Genomic DNA, 15,830 nt, shown 5'->3' on the forward strand with positions numbered 1-15,830 from the left:
ATAAAATAACACGTCTTAACAATATCACACATTGATGAGCACACCCGCTAAAGGCTCAGAAGTAAACAAAGGAAATACTTCTTTACAGAAAGGGTAGTAGATGCGTGGAATGACTTTCTAGTGGAGGTAGTGAAGATGAAGACTGTATCTGAATTCAAGAATGCATGGGACAAGCATATGGGATCTCATAGGGGAGAAAGAGATAGTGGATGATATGGATGGGCACACTGGATGGGCCATTTGATCTTTATCTGCTATCATTTTCTCTGTTTCTATGAATGACAACCCTAATGAAAAGAGATATTCCCAATAGAGAATGACACAGGGAGCGATCCCCGCGGGGAATCGCGGCGTGGCTGCAGTTTGGCTGCGGGCTATGGAGACTCCATAGCCAAATCACTGCAGACATGGGGACAAAAGTTTTCACCGCCCGCAAAAACGGTGAAAAGATTTGTCCCCGCAGGCAAATGTATCCCCTTCTACATACCGCGATTTACTGGGTCTTCACCGTGTGTTCGGTTCACTTCGGGACAGGTGTCTGATTTTTTTCCGGCGGCCATGCTTGTTGGCCATGTGGTCTCCTCCAACTCGTCTCTCTCCACCCGACTTGCACGTTGCCTGACTCCGCCCCCTTCAATATTCTTGCTCCTCATTAGTCAGTTCTTTCCTGCTCAAGAAGGGGACCAATCGCTACTGCCACACATGATATTTAATGGGTTGCAGTAGCGATTGGAAATCGGGGGGATTTCGGAGCTGAGAGGCAAGCCCAGGATTTTTTTTGGAGTCGCTGCCTGGATTGGAGAGGAGTCACTGCTTCAGACTTGGAGGAGCTGAAATTTCATTGAAAACTTCGGCGCTACAAGTAGAGGTAAGATGCACACTTTCCTACTACTTGCCTGCCCAGGGTTGGCGGCGGTGGCGGCAGGGGTGGGGGATGGGGATTCATTGACCGGTTGGAGAAGGGAGTCTGGCTGAGCTGGGAGCTGGTTCTTTTTTTTTTTTTTTTAATCTGAGTGGGATTCTTTGACCGGTTGGATACGGGAGTCTGGCTGAGCTGGGAGCTGGTCCTTTTTTTTTTTAAATCTGAGTACTAGTGTAGTAGTGTGCTGTGTCCATTCCCATGGGTTACTGAATCCTATTCCTGAACATGTGCTGCAAGAATGGGGGAATCCAGCACATGTTCAGTATGTAACCCATGGAAATATGTTAATAAAGATAAGTATATAAAATCATACCTGTTTGAGGTTTTTATGCATGCTGCGGTGACGGTGACGGGGCGGTGAATGGGATGGCAGTGGCGGTGACGGGGCGGTGAAAGGGATGGCGGTGACGGTGACGGGGTGGTGAAGGGAACGGCGGTGACGGGGCGGTGCAGAGGATGGTGGGACGGGGATGGGGTGGTGATGGAGACAGATTTTTTCCCCGTGTCATTCTCTAATTCCCAAGATATGCAGCCACAGCAGAAAACATTTGTCACAAATGGAAAAAGGTTATTTGGGTTTGCCATCAAAGCACTCCAACCCAACTGCAGAATCTGCATCAAAGGAAATCCTCCTAATTCCTATCACAAATGTTCTGTATTTCTACACTTTAAATTAAAGCACTAATTATAGCTAATGAAATGTGCCTCTCTACACTTCTTTTGCAGTTCTTAACTTTCACTTACCTTTAGTGGCTGTGCACCGTCTTCATCTGAACTTCTAAATTCAATACACACCATGATATTCCGTGCCTAAAATGACATTTAAAATTCCAAATATTATTGATGAAAAATGTATTTTTCTTGTGTATTTCCTTTAATTGTACAAAGATTCAAAAATATATTCTTCCCTCCATTCTTTCCTTTAATTGTAAAATTTCCTGATATAAAAGGGATTGTATGTAACATAACATAACATAAAAATCAACTTATAGACCGCATAACTGTGAAGATCTATGCGGTTTACAAAAAATTAATCTAGGTTGCAATAAGACTCTGAGGGAATTAGTTAGCCAAAAATCTGGAGAATAAGTAAGTCTTCAATTGTTTTCTAAAGTCTGGATAGAAAAAATTGTTGTTTAAAGTCTTTATCCCAGAGGGCGGCCTGATAAAACAATGCACGTTCATATTTTTTTAAACCTACATCCCTTAATTGAAGGGTAAACAAAAAGATCACGCGTAATGTGAGAATTTTTGGGATTAGATAATGAAAATATCTCCAACAGGTATGAGGGTGCTTGACCGGTTATGACTTTGGAATAAGTGCAACCAAGTTTGAAAATAATTCGGGCCTCCATAGGTAGCCAATGCAATTTACGGTAAAAACAGGACACATGATCAAATTTTTTCAAACCAAAAATCAATCTCACCGCTGTTTTTTGTATGAGTCATAATTTAGAGATATTTTTTTACCCCTACGAGATAAACTATATTACAGTAATCCAAGTGACCCAATACCAGAGATTGAACTAGCAGTCTAAATGCGGTAATATCAAAATAAGTCCTAACTGTCCGCAATTTCTGTAAAGTATAGAAGACCTTATGGATTACTGAAAATAATAAAAAAAAAATAAAATAAAATTCCAAATAATATTAACAAATTCAGCTGAGTCAAATATGATGAACTGGAGGAACCTTAGCAAAATAAAGGATTTACACATGTATGACCATTGCATAGAAATAGATGGTAGGAGATGATAGTGGTACCTCTATTATTTGGAAATCCATTTCCATAATACATAAGAAAGTGGAAATGCCAAGCTTGGTACTACTTGGTAAAAAAACCAAACAAACCCCAAAATAAAACATTAAAATGCAGATTCAGTTTGAAAAATGTCTTTTTTGACTGTTTTCAAGAATTCAGAAACGAATTGTCAGTGCCTTTGAACCCACTTATTCAACAAGTTCGTCTGATCCTTTCCAAAAGCCCTTGACCCCTCTCTTCCCGCTTCACTCCCCTCCCCCCTCTACTTCCTCTCCCTTCTCCCCCTATCCCACAACTCTCTTTGTAACTATCAACTTCTGTACACTGTCTTGAACCGAAAAGGTCCATTATCTACTTTGTACTATTATATACCGTCTAGAACTGAAAAGATATGACGGGATATAAATAAAGCTTTATTATTATTATTAGTTATAGCAAACAAATTCTCAGAATATTGTAAAGGGTTAAACTGAATCTAGCTGCAGGGATGGGAAGGAAAAAGAGAGGGAAGATCACATGAGGTGAGCTTCAGAGAAGTCATATGAAACTTCTGTCTGTTCAATGCATAGTTCATTTGCATTATTAACAACTCTGATTAATATTTAACAACTATTTTAATGCATAAAGCATTTTTTAAAATCCAAAATCAATAAATGAAGCTAATGTAAGCTTGGGGGCAATTCTGATAAAAGTGTGCCTATTTTTAGAGGTCATGGCGATGATTATTTGTAGTCTATTTTACAAAGAAAAGTATGGGGCTCATAATCGAAAGAGAAAAACGTCCAAAAACCGGCCTAAGCCGGCACTTGGACGAACATTTCTCTAAAACGTCCAAGCGCCGATAATAAAACTGGGTTTTGGACGTATTTAAAAACGACCTAGGCCTTCATAGTGCCGCTCAACGTCCAGAGCTAAACGGGGCGTTTCGGGAGGTGTGTCGAGGGCGGGAGTTGGACGGGACGTGGGCCGGCTTAGACTTAGTTGTACAGCATGTATAACTGAATGTTTAACAACAGAGCCTAGACGGAACTTGGACGTTGTGACTTAGACCATGTAAAACATGGTCTAAGTCACAAAAACCCACCTAAACTTACCAGATAAGCACTGCAAACACATAACATAGACCCCCACACACTACCCTAATGATCACCAACCCCCCCACCCCCATAAAAATTTTATTCACAACTTTAAATTCCAGCCTCCAGACCATCATCACCTGGCCGCCTGGCATAGGAAAGCCTAGTCGTCCAGCCCAGAGGCAGCTTAAGTCATCTTGGAGGTGGGTTAGGGACCCATAGAGAGGAGGACCCATGCCCTTAAGCCCCTGTAATCACTGCATTGATACTGAAACATGTGCACTCCCCTATACACCCCAAAACCCTTTTTTACTGGCATATAAGTGACTCCTGCAACCATAAGGGCTATTGGGGTGGTAGATAAGTGGGTCTAGGGGATTCTGGAGGTGGTTTGGGGGGGCTCACCGTCACCTATAAGGGAGCTGTAGTGAGGAGAAGCCATGGCACCCATTTTGTGAAGTTCACAGCAGTGCCCTGTAAGGTACCCCACTATTCAGGTGGCATGTCTGGGTGTGCAGTCCATCACTTTGCAGACTCCTCCCACGTCCAACAGGGCTTGTTCTAGGCGTTTTGGACTTGGACGGAAATGTGGTATAAAGATGGACGATTTAGCGGCTTGGACGATTAAATTGGCAGGACGTATAATTAGACGATTTTCGAAAGTAAAAAAGTTGGACGTATCTTTCGAAAATGTGTTTTAGGCTCTTTTTAACTTTGGACGACTTGCGAGATGGACGTAAATGGACTTAGACGTCCCTTTCGACTATGCCCCTCCACGTGTCTACTTTTCCTTATTAAATACTAAGGCCCCCTTTTATCAAGCTGCACTAGAGGTTTTTAGCACGAGCAGGCGTGGAAAATGCTCCGATGACAATAGAATTCCTATGAGCGTCGGAGCACTTACTTCGCCAACCCACGCCAAAAACCTCTACCGCAGCTTGATAAAAGGGTGGTGGTGGTGGTAATTTCGCAGTGCTTGTAAATGGGCTTAGCGCAGGTCTTTCACGTGTGCTAAGCCCATTTTCAGTGTGTCCATAAATGAGGCATTTTTCTAATTTGTTGAATTTCTTTTTTCTTTTTCTTTTGTAAAAATTGATTTTATTGATATTATAAGATAAACTAACAAATTAACTGTATAAATCATGGTAATATATACATATGCTTATATAATAACATATATGAAGTAGTACATAGCAGAGTCAGTACACACATTATCAGCAGGAGAAATGCATGTGAACATGGAGGAGAACACTCAACGAGCATCATGTACTAACATTAACCCAACAATTTGTTGAATTTCTAACTATGCATCAATATTAGCATTAGCATGTGGCCAATAAAAAAAAGAAATAATAATAATGAGGGAGGCATTATGTGTTCCTGCATTATGGATGCACTGACCAGTTAGTGCACAGGATCACCTATAAAATTTGAGAGCACTATCCCCACAAAAGAAAAAGCCTCAGTCCTATCGTAGGGATAGTGCTCTCAATTATAAAGAAGTGGGGTTTAAGTTATTATCTTTATTTATTACCCACTTTTCACTTTATTTAATATATTACGTAGGTATTTAAATGTCTCTATCATATCTCCTCTCTCCCGCCTTTCCTCCAAAATATACAGATTGATGTCTTTAAGTATGTCTCCATACGCGTTATCACGAAGACCATACACCATTGTAGTAGCCTTCCTCTGGACCGACTCTATCCTTTTTATATCTTTTTGAAGGTGCGACCTCCAGAATTATACACAATATTCTAAATGAGGCCTCACCAGAGTCTTATACAGAGGGATCAATACCTCCTTTTTCCTACTGGCCATACCTCTCCCTATGCACCCTAGCATCCTTCTAGCTTTCGCCATCACCTTTTCAACTTGTTTGGCCACCTTAAGATCATCACATACAATCACACCCAAGTCCCGCTCTTCCGTCGTGCACATAAGTTCTTCACCCCTAAACTGTACCGTTCCCTCGGGTTTTTGCTGCCCAAATGCATGACGTTGCATTTTTTAACATTAAATTTTAGCTGCCAAATTTCAGACCATTCTTCAAGCTTCACCAGGTCTTTCTTCATGTTATTCACAACATCCAGTGTGTTTACTCTATTGCAGATTTTGGTATCATCCGCAAAAAGGCAAATCTTACCCAACAACCCTTCAGCAATATCATTTATAAAAATGCTGAAAAGAACAGGCCCAAGAACAGAACCTTGAGGTACATCATTGGTAACATCCCTTTCCTCAGAGCGATCTCCATTGATCACTACCCCTCTGTTGCCTTCCACTCAACCAGTTCCTGACCCAGCCCGTCACTTTGTGACCCATCCCAAGGGCACTCAGTTTGTTTGTTAGACGTCTGTGTGGAAAAGGCTTTGCTAAAATCTAAATACACCACATCTAGAGCACATCCTATATCCAATTCTCTGGTCACCCAGTCAAAAGAAATTGATCAGATTTGTCCTACAAGACCCACCTCCAGTGAATCCATATGGCCTCCGGTCCTGTAATCCACAGGATTCCAGAAACTTGACCATTCTCTGTTTTAAAAGGGTTTCCATTAATTTGCTTACCACAGAAGTCAGACTTACTGGACTATAAATCCCTACTTCTTCCTTATTTCCACTTTTGTGGAGAGGGACTACATCCGCCCTTCTTCAGTCCTCCGGTACTACTCCTGACTCTAGAGACTCGTTGAAAAGGTCAGTCAGCGGAGCTACCAGAACTTCCCTAAGTTCCTTCAGCACCCTCGGATGTACACTATCCGGCTCTATCGCTTTGTCTACCTTTATTTTAGCTAGCTCCTCACGAACACAACCCTCTGAAAATCGATCAGGGTCTAAAAACACTTATATTTACACACTGTTTCATTCATATCTTTCAGGGATGGGAGGGGGGGGGGGTCAGTGACCACTGAGGGGAGTGTGGGGGGTCATCTTCATCCCTCCAGTGGTCATCCGGTCAGTTTGGGCACCTTTTTGGCACATCCATTTTTTAAAAAGATGTAGCCTCAAACATCCAAACTGGATGTTTTCTAAAATATTCAATTATTGCAAATCATAAGTCTGCCCAAACCACACCTCTACCAAGCTCCGTTGAGATTTAGATGCACTGTAGACAAGCACCATAGAAATCTGTCTACAAAATACATTTCCAAAAGAGTAAATTGGAAGAGTTTGGTGATAAAAACATCCATTAGTCCCTTTTTTGACACATTGTAGGAATTGGTTTTTGTTTTTAAATGAGCCCCATTATCTGAAGATACTCAGCTAGCATTTTGACTCAATTTGTGCAACTTTATGGTTATATCTATTGGGACTGGATAGTTTGACTCCAAATGCAGGTACTTCTGGTTTGGTTTGGTTTATTTATTTATATCCTGCCCTTACCCAGGGTGGGTTACAAAAGCACATACAAAATCGACAATAAATACACAAACAATACAAGACACGATTAACAGCACAATGCAAAAATACAAACAATAAAATACATAGGCGACCAGCACCTTACTGTCAGCATCTCTTCCCCATTAACTACACAGTCTCATACCCTGTATTTCATCTGGCAAAAAAGATGCCATTTCAGCAATCTTTTAAAGTTCTGTGTATTCTGTTGCCAACGAATGTACTCAGGGAGACTGTTCCATTCCCTAGGCCCTATACAATGGAATATACTCTCCCTAGACATTGTTAACCTCAGCTCTTTTACTTCTGTTGAAACATGGCCATGTTTCAACCTAATGAAAGGAAATATTCCAACCTATTGAATGAATTTTTATTTGACATTGCATGACTTATCATTTTAGTATTGTGTTGGACATTTTATTAAAGAGTATCTTTCTTATCGGTTCTTCTTTATTTTTGGTTTATTCCCACTTTTTTTTTTTTAAACCTTTGGATTCTCTTTAAAATTTTGTTCTTTTTCAGACTGCTGGTCTAGTTTTAAATGTTGAATCTTGCAGGGGTCTTGTGGAATCTTCTTTCTAATTTTCTGTTCAAAGTTTGTTTCGTACTGTTATTAAGCTTCCGATTAAGTGGTTGCCAGAAGGCAAGTACTAATGAGGCACTATACTACTTCTTTGATGAAATCTCAGATAACTGAGCTGGGAAATAAAATGGAACTTGATGCTTATAGTGTAAAGAGATTGGAGTTTAATGATCCTCTGTGGGATGGAGATAATTTAATACTGTGCAGCAAAGTGGGAAATCTTGGAAATTTTGATCAGATGTAGGAAATTGTTTATTGTATAAAAAATTAATTACCTTCCTCATGCAAAGAGGAGCACAGCTGAGCTATCCTTCTACGGTCCTGAGTTAGCAGTGATTTTGGAGAGTTCCTATACTGATGCCTTACTACCTTAGGGGAGAATTTTGCAAAGGGCTTGAGCATGTGGAATAGCATTTGACATGCTCAAATGGACTCAAAAATTTCCCAGAGGTATACAGTCTATGCAGATAAAATAGGTGCCCTAAAATCTAACAGCTTTTTTTATGTGATATATTTTATTCCCAGGGCTAGATAACATAGTAACATAGTAAATGACGGCAGAAAAAACCTGAATGGCCCATCCAGTCTGCCCAACCATACGTGCTACATAAATTAATTTAATTTAAACGGTCTTTTTTCTTAGATATTTCTGGGCCAGAAACCCAGAGCCCTGCCCGATAGTGTGCTTAGGTTCTATCTACTGGAGTCTCCATCAAAGCTCACTCTAGCCCATCTTAACCATTCCAGCCATCGAAGCCCATGCAGATACATTATTCTTCTTTGCTTCTTTTACAGTGTGAAAGTCATAAGGTTTGCTTCAATTCCATCCTCTTGCTCCATAGCAGTGTGCCACTGCGAGATTCTGGGTGTGCCATAAGAGACACGTCCTGTAGAGAGTCAGTTGGTGCCGGTGCCTCTCCTCCTTTCTGCACCCCCCCCCACCACTAGCACAGTAATTTCAGGGTTAGCAAGCTCCCGACCCCGTCTGGAGGACCTCCGCGCAAGTGCAGTCGCATTGACATCTGCACATGCCCGGAGCCATGCAGATGTGGTCCTGAGTTTAGTGTGCCGGGGCTTGAAAAAGTTTACGAGACGCAACAATCTTACTTGCACATACACGTATTTTGCAGATGCTTCTTTCCAATTTTCTGAACACATATGAGGGTAATTCTATAAGCTCACCTCTTGAGTTATGCACCACTTACGTGTGCCTTTAATTGCAGGTTTTATGCGTAAGGGCACTAGGTGCCATTCTATAAACTGGTACTTAAGTGAGATAGAAAGTAACTCCAAGGTGACTGAATACATGGAAGAAGCATGGGTGGAACATAGTCTTGGCACCTAGTAACACACATAGGGGCCATTTTACTAAAGCCATGACAAAAAGTAGCCTTGGCATGCCCGTACTGTGGGTCTTGCCCATGTGAAACAGTCGCTTGTGCAATAGCTGGAAACAGGCAGATTTTCCAATTTCTGGAATTAATGGCCATGATCTTTAGTGGAAATTCTAGAAAAGGTGTCTAAACTTACCCCCTCTTCTACGAAACTGCGCTAGCGCTTTTTAGCGCAGAGAGCCGCGCTGAATGGCCCACGCTGATTCTGACATTCATTGAGTTCCTATGAGCATCGGGAGCAGCGCAGGGCATTCAGCGCGGCTCCCCGCGCTAGAAACTGCTATCGCAGTTTCGTAGAAGAGGGGGTTAGGCACCGGTAAGTTAATGAAGAAATGCCATTTAAAACTGCAAAAAACCCCAGCAAAGTTAAATCGCCTACTGGCGCCTAAATAAGCATCGCAACTACATAGGTGCTTTAGGCTGCCAAATGCCCCTGTGAGCATGGCCAATGCTGGAAGTGGTGTCGGGCGGCCTAAAGCACCCACATAGGCGCCATTCACGCAAAGGTAGGCACCGGAAATGTAGGCCTGGAAAACCCTGGCCTACACATCTGGCCCTTATCTTTCCCACAGGTGTGATTCCATAAGCAATGCTGATGCGTGATTGACATGCTTTTTAGACGGCTGACAAGATCTGCGCCTTCATAGAATCTGGGCTTAATTGAACAATGAGTGCACAGCCATTAAAATATTTCTGTGCGAGTCCTTACCAACACCCATTTTGAAGAGAGAGAGAGGGTGTAGGAGTTCTAGGAGTTAGGTAGAGGGAGAGGGGAAATATATATATAGAGAGAAAAAGAGTGCTTGAGAATGGTTGGGGGTGAGAAACACTGGGGGTCACTGGAAATGGGTGCAATAGTTTACCTTTATTTATGTGAAAAATAATATCCTCAAATAATTTCTCTTAAATTATTGCTTACCTTGTGGAAACATTTTTGGCTATCATATTTCAGGTGTTTTGGATATAAATACATTTGGTTCTTGTACACTGTATAAGGATGGCAATATTTGGAGGAGGCTTCTACAAATTCTTCCACTTCTATAGTAGTTGACTGTTTCTGTGTTTCACTAAATGGCTTGATTGGTATGAAAGACGAGGTGACACAATCTTTAAATGAAACAAAATGATGCTATGTCAGTCCTTTGATATGCTACTTAGTGTGCAAGAGATAATGTTAATGTACATAGTAATATTTATTACATTATACTATTTTATACTTTAAAAATACATTTGCAGTGTATTATACTGCATATATGGTGGTAACATATTTTGGGCAATTGTAAATAAAACCCAACCATTGGATTGATGTCCCCTGGACGAAACATGGGAATGTTGCTTCTGTGGGACTTCAAGCAAAGTTTCAAAGTACACTACACAAAATCAGAGCAAAAAGCACTAAGAGCCGTCAAGTATGGAACAATGAAAAATATTTATTGGTGAACCCAACATGAGCCTTGTTTCAGTGTGATATGTCTGCGTCAGGGGTCGTCCAATTAAAACAAAGTTCAAAATGGTTACTCAGTGCTGTTATGCCACCATTGAATATATCCAAGACAGCCAATATGGTAGAAAATTCAGACGCGTGACGCCCGGATGACCTGTGACACAGGCATATCACACCAATAAATCATTTTTGAATGTCCCCATACTTGATGGCCCTTGGTCTTCCCCAAGACTTAGATAAGGAATGCTCCCCTGGATTCCATATAGGGTGCCAAAACTTGGGCGAAACATGAGCATGGAAATTAAAGAGTTAACAAGGTGTTAACAATCAATAATTGGAGTTAATTGGTAACAATTTGTATTTGTGCACACATCTGCCCTAGTGGCTATTCTATAACATCAGTGCCTAATTTTTCTAGCATGCAACTTAAAGGGGGTGTGGCCATGGGAGGAGTACAGGCAGATCAGGGGGCGTTCCTTGAAATTGGATGCAATGTTATTGAATACTATCATTTGTGTGCTCAACTCCAGAAAATTAGGTGCCAGTGTTTACACCAGGTTTCAGCAGGCATAAATGCTGACGCCTAAAGTTGGGTTCAGGAATCCACTCTAAGCGCTATTCTATAAAGGGCGCTCTGCGCAGAACGCCCTTTATAGAACACTAGTTTAACATGGAGCTTTCTGGTGCACAATTTTCCACACCATTTACTGAATGCAACCCTATATGTAATCTGCTTTTAATTATTTTATTGCATGTAAATCTGATGAATATTGAAACTCTAATTGCATTTTATTTACAAAGATATGTAGTGACGTTAGTTGTGCAAATCCTTTCTTTTCTGCAAAATTCACATCTTCTTTGGTAAATGTTATAGATATTTATAGAGAAAGTTATGCTACATCAAGGTGGAGGCATCATGCCACTCATAGGGTAATTCTGTAACATGGGGGGTGTCTAAATTTAGGTGCCCTGTAAATGCATAAATCACTAGAATGCCAGCATATATACACAAATGTGTAAATATGCTCAAATATTAGTCTGCAAATGCACACATACAGTATATTACTTGCCACATATTTGACAGTTGGACATACACATGGGTGGGTTCTACACAGGACTCCACTTGGGTGAGTAACCTATGGTATACTATACTGTAGCTTTATGTGCATAGCTCTAACATTTAGGGATCCTTTTACGAAGGCGCATTAGGGCCTTAACACACCGAATAGCACGCGCTAAAATGCCGTGCGCAGTAGCCGTAACTGCCTCCTCTTGAGCAGGCGGGTAGTTTTTCGGCTTGCGTGCCCTAAAAACGCTAGCGCACCTTCGTAAAAGAAGCCCTTAGTCTCAAGTACATACACATGATACGCTAATATTCTAAACAAAAACACTAGCACAAGTCATAATGCCATAAACACCACTACTATTTATATAATGACTGTTCTGAAATTGGAAATAGCTATTCATAAATTAAGTGGAGAAAAAAGTCCTCAGTAGTAAGGCACCCTCCACTTACATTCAGCGCTTTATAGGCAGGGGTGTATAACTGCCATCATAAGTCAGAAAAAAAAACCTCCACTTATCTTGTACTGCAGCTTTCCAAATTCAGAAATCAACCATTCTTCCATAAGCAGAAGCACTTGATCCAAAGTCACTTCTCTTTAAAATGGTCACCATGCTCAATATAGTATAAATCCACGGATATCAAAAAAACTATATTTTTGAACCCCAACACGGAATCCCTATTTTGCTATTGCTGTGTCAGAGGGAGGCTCCTACAAATGGCTCCTCACTGGAGAAAATGGTGCCATGCTTCTTCTGACTTATGATTGTAATTATGTGCCCCTGCCTATAAAGAGCTGAATGAAGTGTCTTATTATTGAGGTTTTTCTCTCCACTTAATTTCAATACTTATTTCCAATTTCAGAATGGTCATTATATAAATAGTAGTGATAGTGATGTTTATATACACTAAGAGGGGCATAATCAAAACATACGTCTAAGTCTGTTTTGGCCCTACTTGCTAGTCGCCCAAAGTCGGACATGTCCAAAGTCCATTCTTGAAAAATATGTCCAAAATATATATTTTTTCAAGAATTGTCTACTTGTACTTCCAGTAGTTTGATCATCTAGACCGCTAAGTCATCTATCTTTATAATCCATTCTCGTCCCAAAATTCGTACAAGTCAAAAATGCCTAAAACAAGACCTTTTGGACATGGGAGGGGCCAGCAAGTGATGGACTGGCCACCCAGACATGGCATCAGAGTAGGGAGGCACCTTACAGGGCACTGCTGCAAACTTCACAAAAAGGGTGCCAGATAAACATCTCACCAAAACTCCCTTATAGATCCATGGTGAGCCCCCCTAAACCTACTAGACCCACCTGTCTACCATCCCAATAGCCCTTATGGCAGCAGGTGGCACCTATATGACAGTACAATAGGGTTTTTGGGGATGCACATGTTTCACCATGAATGCAGTTAGAGTGGCTTGTGGGCCTGAGTCCTCCTCTTTATGGTTCACTAGCCCACCCCCCCAGACTACTTAAGCCACCTCTGTGTAGCTCTACTAGGCTTTCCTATGCCAAGTGCTGATGTTCTGGAGGCAGGTAGTAACGTTTTTATTCTGATTTTTATGGCAGCAGTGGGGGGAGGGGGGTCAGTGATCACTGGGGGAGAGTGTGGGGGCCTGTACTTTGTGTCTGCAGTGGTTATCTGGTTACTTTGGATACCTTCTGGGCATTTAGACCTGTTTTTAGATCACCTAAATCACTACGTATAAGTTCCGTCTAGGCGGTCTCGTTAAACTTTCGGTTATACTTGCAGTATGACTAAGTCTAGGTCAGCCCAAATCCCGCCCTCACCACTCCTCTTAAAATGCTCCTTTCAGCTCTGGGTGTACAGCGGCACTGAAAAGGCCTAAGCTGTTTTTAGATACATCTAAAACCCGTTTCGATTATCGTCACTTGGACGACCTGTCTTTAAGGTCATCCAAGTGCCGATTTAGCCGTAGTTTTAGATGTATTTCTGTTTCGATTATGAGCCCTTAATATTCTATACAGGAAAGTTGGTGCCAATTTTCTTTTATAGAATATGGTTCAATTAGGCACACTCGGAGCCTATATATATATAGGCACATTGTTATAGATTTACCCCTTTAGAGGGACTGGCTGATGCTGTAGAAAATACATTGCATACAGGTTTTCAAAAGAAACGAAGTGTAGTTAAGAGCAGATTATCTTACTCGAGTACTCCAAGGGTACACAATCTACCACCACATCCAGGTTCCCAGGAATGGTTTGTACTTTGCTAATCTTCTCTGCCCTATAAACATTGAAAAGAATGAGGTTTATTGTGACGTTAGCAGAATGAAGAACAATAAAGGAAAGGATCCTTGTCATCGCAGAAAGCTCAACAGATTATCCACACTGCTCTTGAACTCAGAATGAAATGTGCACTTATTCCTAATAATAACCTTGCCTTTGCGTATTCAGCCCATCTACCTCACGAGCGCTTTATTGTATGGGGATAAAGTTATGTGCTGCACCTTGGAGAGATAATTGTGCTAATTTTGCTTGGCAGGCTGCTGGCAGAACCTTAAGCTGCCGCTTTCCTTCCTTCCTGATTCTGGGATCAGTGCCGGCATCATGAAAGAAAAGTTAAAATGGGATTATTTTGGTATTCCTTTTTTAAGAAAGGGCTGTAGTACAGGATGGTCATCCATAGACTTTCTTTCTCCACGTACATAGAAAAAGGTAGAACTGATGGACTGAAAACCGTTTTATCTTACACCATGGTTTCTTTCTCTCTTTAGCAATGTTATTTTGTTCTGTTATTTCACGTATTCAATATTCAAATAAATGCACTCCGAGTCAATTTCTAACTCTTATAGCTTAACATAATGTTAACACAGGCCTCAGTTACACCCCCTCCTCCGCAGAATCATTTTCTTTTACCGGGGATTTTCGGGCGTTACATCCTCACCGGCCTTCCCTTAACAAATAATTTCTAAAACTAAGCTAAGTTAAAATTATGTTTTCTGACTTATAAATAACTTGAACTTAAAAATTATTTAGAAATTATTTATTAAGGGAAGGCCAGTGAGGATTTAACACCTGAAAATTCCCGCTAAAATGATTCTGCGGAGGACGGGGGTGTGACTGAGGCCTGTGTTAACATTATGTTAAGCTATAAGAGTTAGAAATTGACTCGGAGTGCATTTATTTGAATATTTAATACTGTACAGCCACGAGTATAAATAACAATATAAAGCTGACCATCTTTGGAAAGAACAGACTGTTATTTCAAGTACACATTATCAGTATATTGGTGGTCATTCTGTAGGGTCTAGGACAATTCATTGCGGGTGTTTAAGAGCCGCCAGTTTAGGGTTACCAGACATCTGGATTTCTCTGGACATGTCTTCCTTTTTGAGAACATGTCTGGGGTTTTGGACCGCTTTTCAAAACCCGGCACTTTGTCTAGGTTTTGAAAAGCCTTCCAAGGTAGCAGTAATGTAGGGACGGCATCTGCGCATGCACCAATGCAATACAGTGATGATATGTGCATACGCACATGCGTGTGACATCATCGCATCACACCAGCACATGCGCAGATGCCCTCCCAAGCAACCAGGTTGAGGGGGGTGGGGCTGGGGTGGAATGGGGCGTGGCTCGGGCAGAACGGGGACAGCCTGGGGGCAGGACCATGGGTCTGGATTTTCATTCCCAAAAATCTGGTAACCATACGCCAGTTCATCATGGCCCTTTCATTGTACATTCCATCGTGGGACTGTTCATCGCTGCCCTGGGCTCCAGCATGTGGCGCATGTGGTGGGGGGCAATGCCCCCCCAACCTCCCCCACCTCCCATCAGCAATCATGGGGGGAGCATTACCCCCTGTACCCCCATCAACACTCCACCTCGATCCAGCAATGTCCCCCACACAATCCCAATCCAGCACTCCAACTCGATCCACCAATGCTCCCCTCCCGATCCAGGACTCCATCTCAATTCAGCAATGTCTACCATACACATCAGCACTCCACCTTCATCCAGCAAGGCCCCGCAAAGCCCCTCATCAGCACTCCACCTTGATTCAGCATGAAGGGCTTCGATGAACAGTCCCATGATAAAAGGGTGGTGCTGAACAGTACCGCGATGAAAGGGCTGCGCTGAAATGGCGGCTCTTAAGTGGCCATAATGAATCATCCTAGAACCCACAAAATGACCCCCAATATACTGGTAA

The 15,830-nt window shown here is 41.7% G+C and overlaps 1 protein-coding gene across 8 annotated transcripts in view; it reads right to left on the minus strand.

Moving 5' to 3' along the window:
- Positions 1-15,830, minus strand: part of DOCK10 (dedicator of cytokinesis 10) — a 432,092-nt gene that overhangs the window by 135,812 nt on the left and 280,450 nt on the right. For all 8 annotated transcript variants that reach the window (XM_033958682.1, XM_033958685.1, XM_033958678.1 and 5 more), the window contains 3 exons: positions 13,828-13,907; positions 10,058-10,245; positions 1,667-1,732 (listed from right to left, as the gene is read on the minus strand). In XM_033958682.1, coding sequence (XP_033814573.1) covers positions 1,667-1,732; positions 10,058-10,245; positions 13,828-13,907 — 334 coding nt within the window. The remainder of the gene's footprint in view (positions 1-1,666; positions 1,733-10,057; positions 10,246-13,827; positions 13,908-15,830) is intronic.

This window comes from Geotrypetes seraphini, chromosome 9 (assembly GCF_902459505.1).
Source record: "Geotrypetes seraphini chromosome 9, aGeoSer1.1, whole genome shotgun sequence".
In the NCBI taxonomy this organism is placed as follows: Eukaryota; Metazoa; Chordata; class Amphibia; order Gymnophiona; family Dermophiidae; genus Geotrypetes; species Geotrypetes seraphini.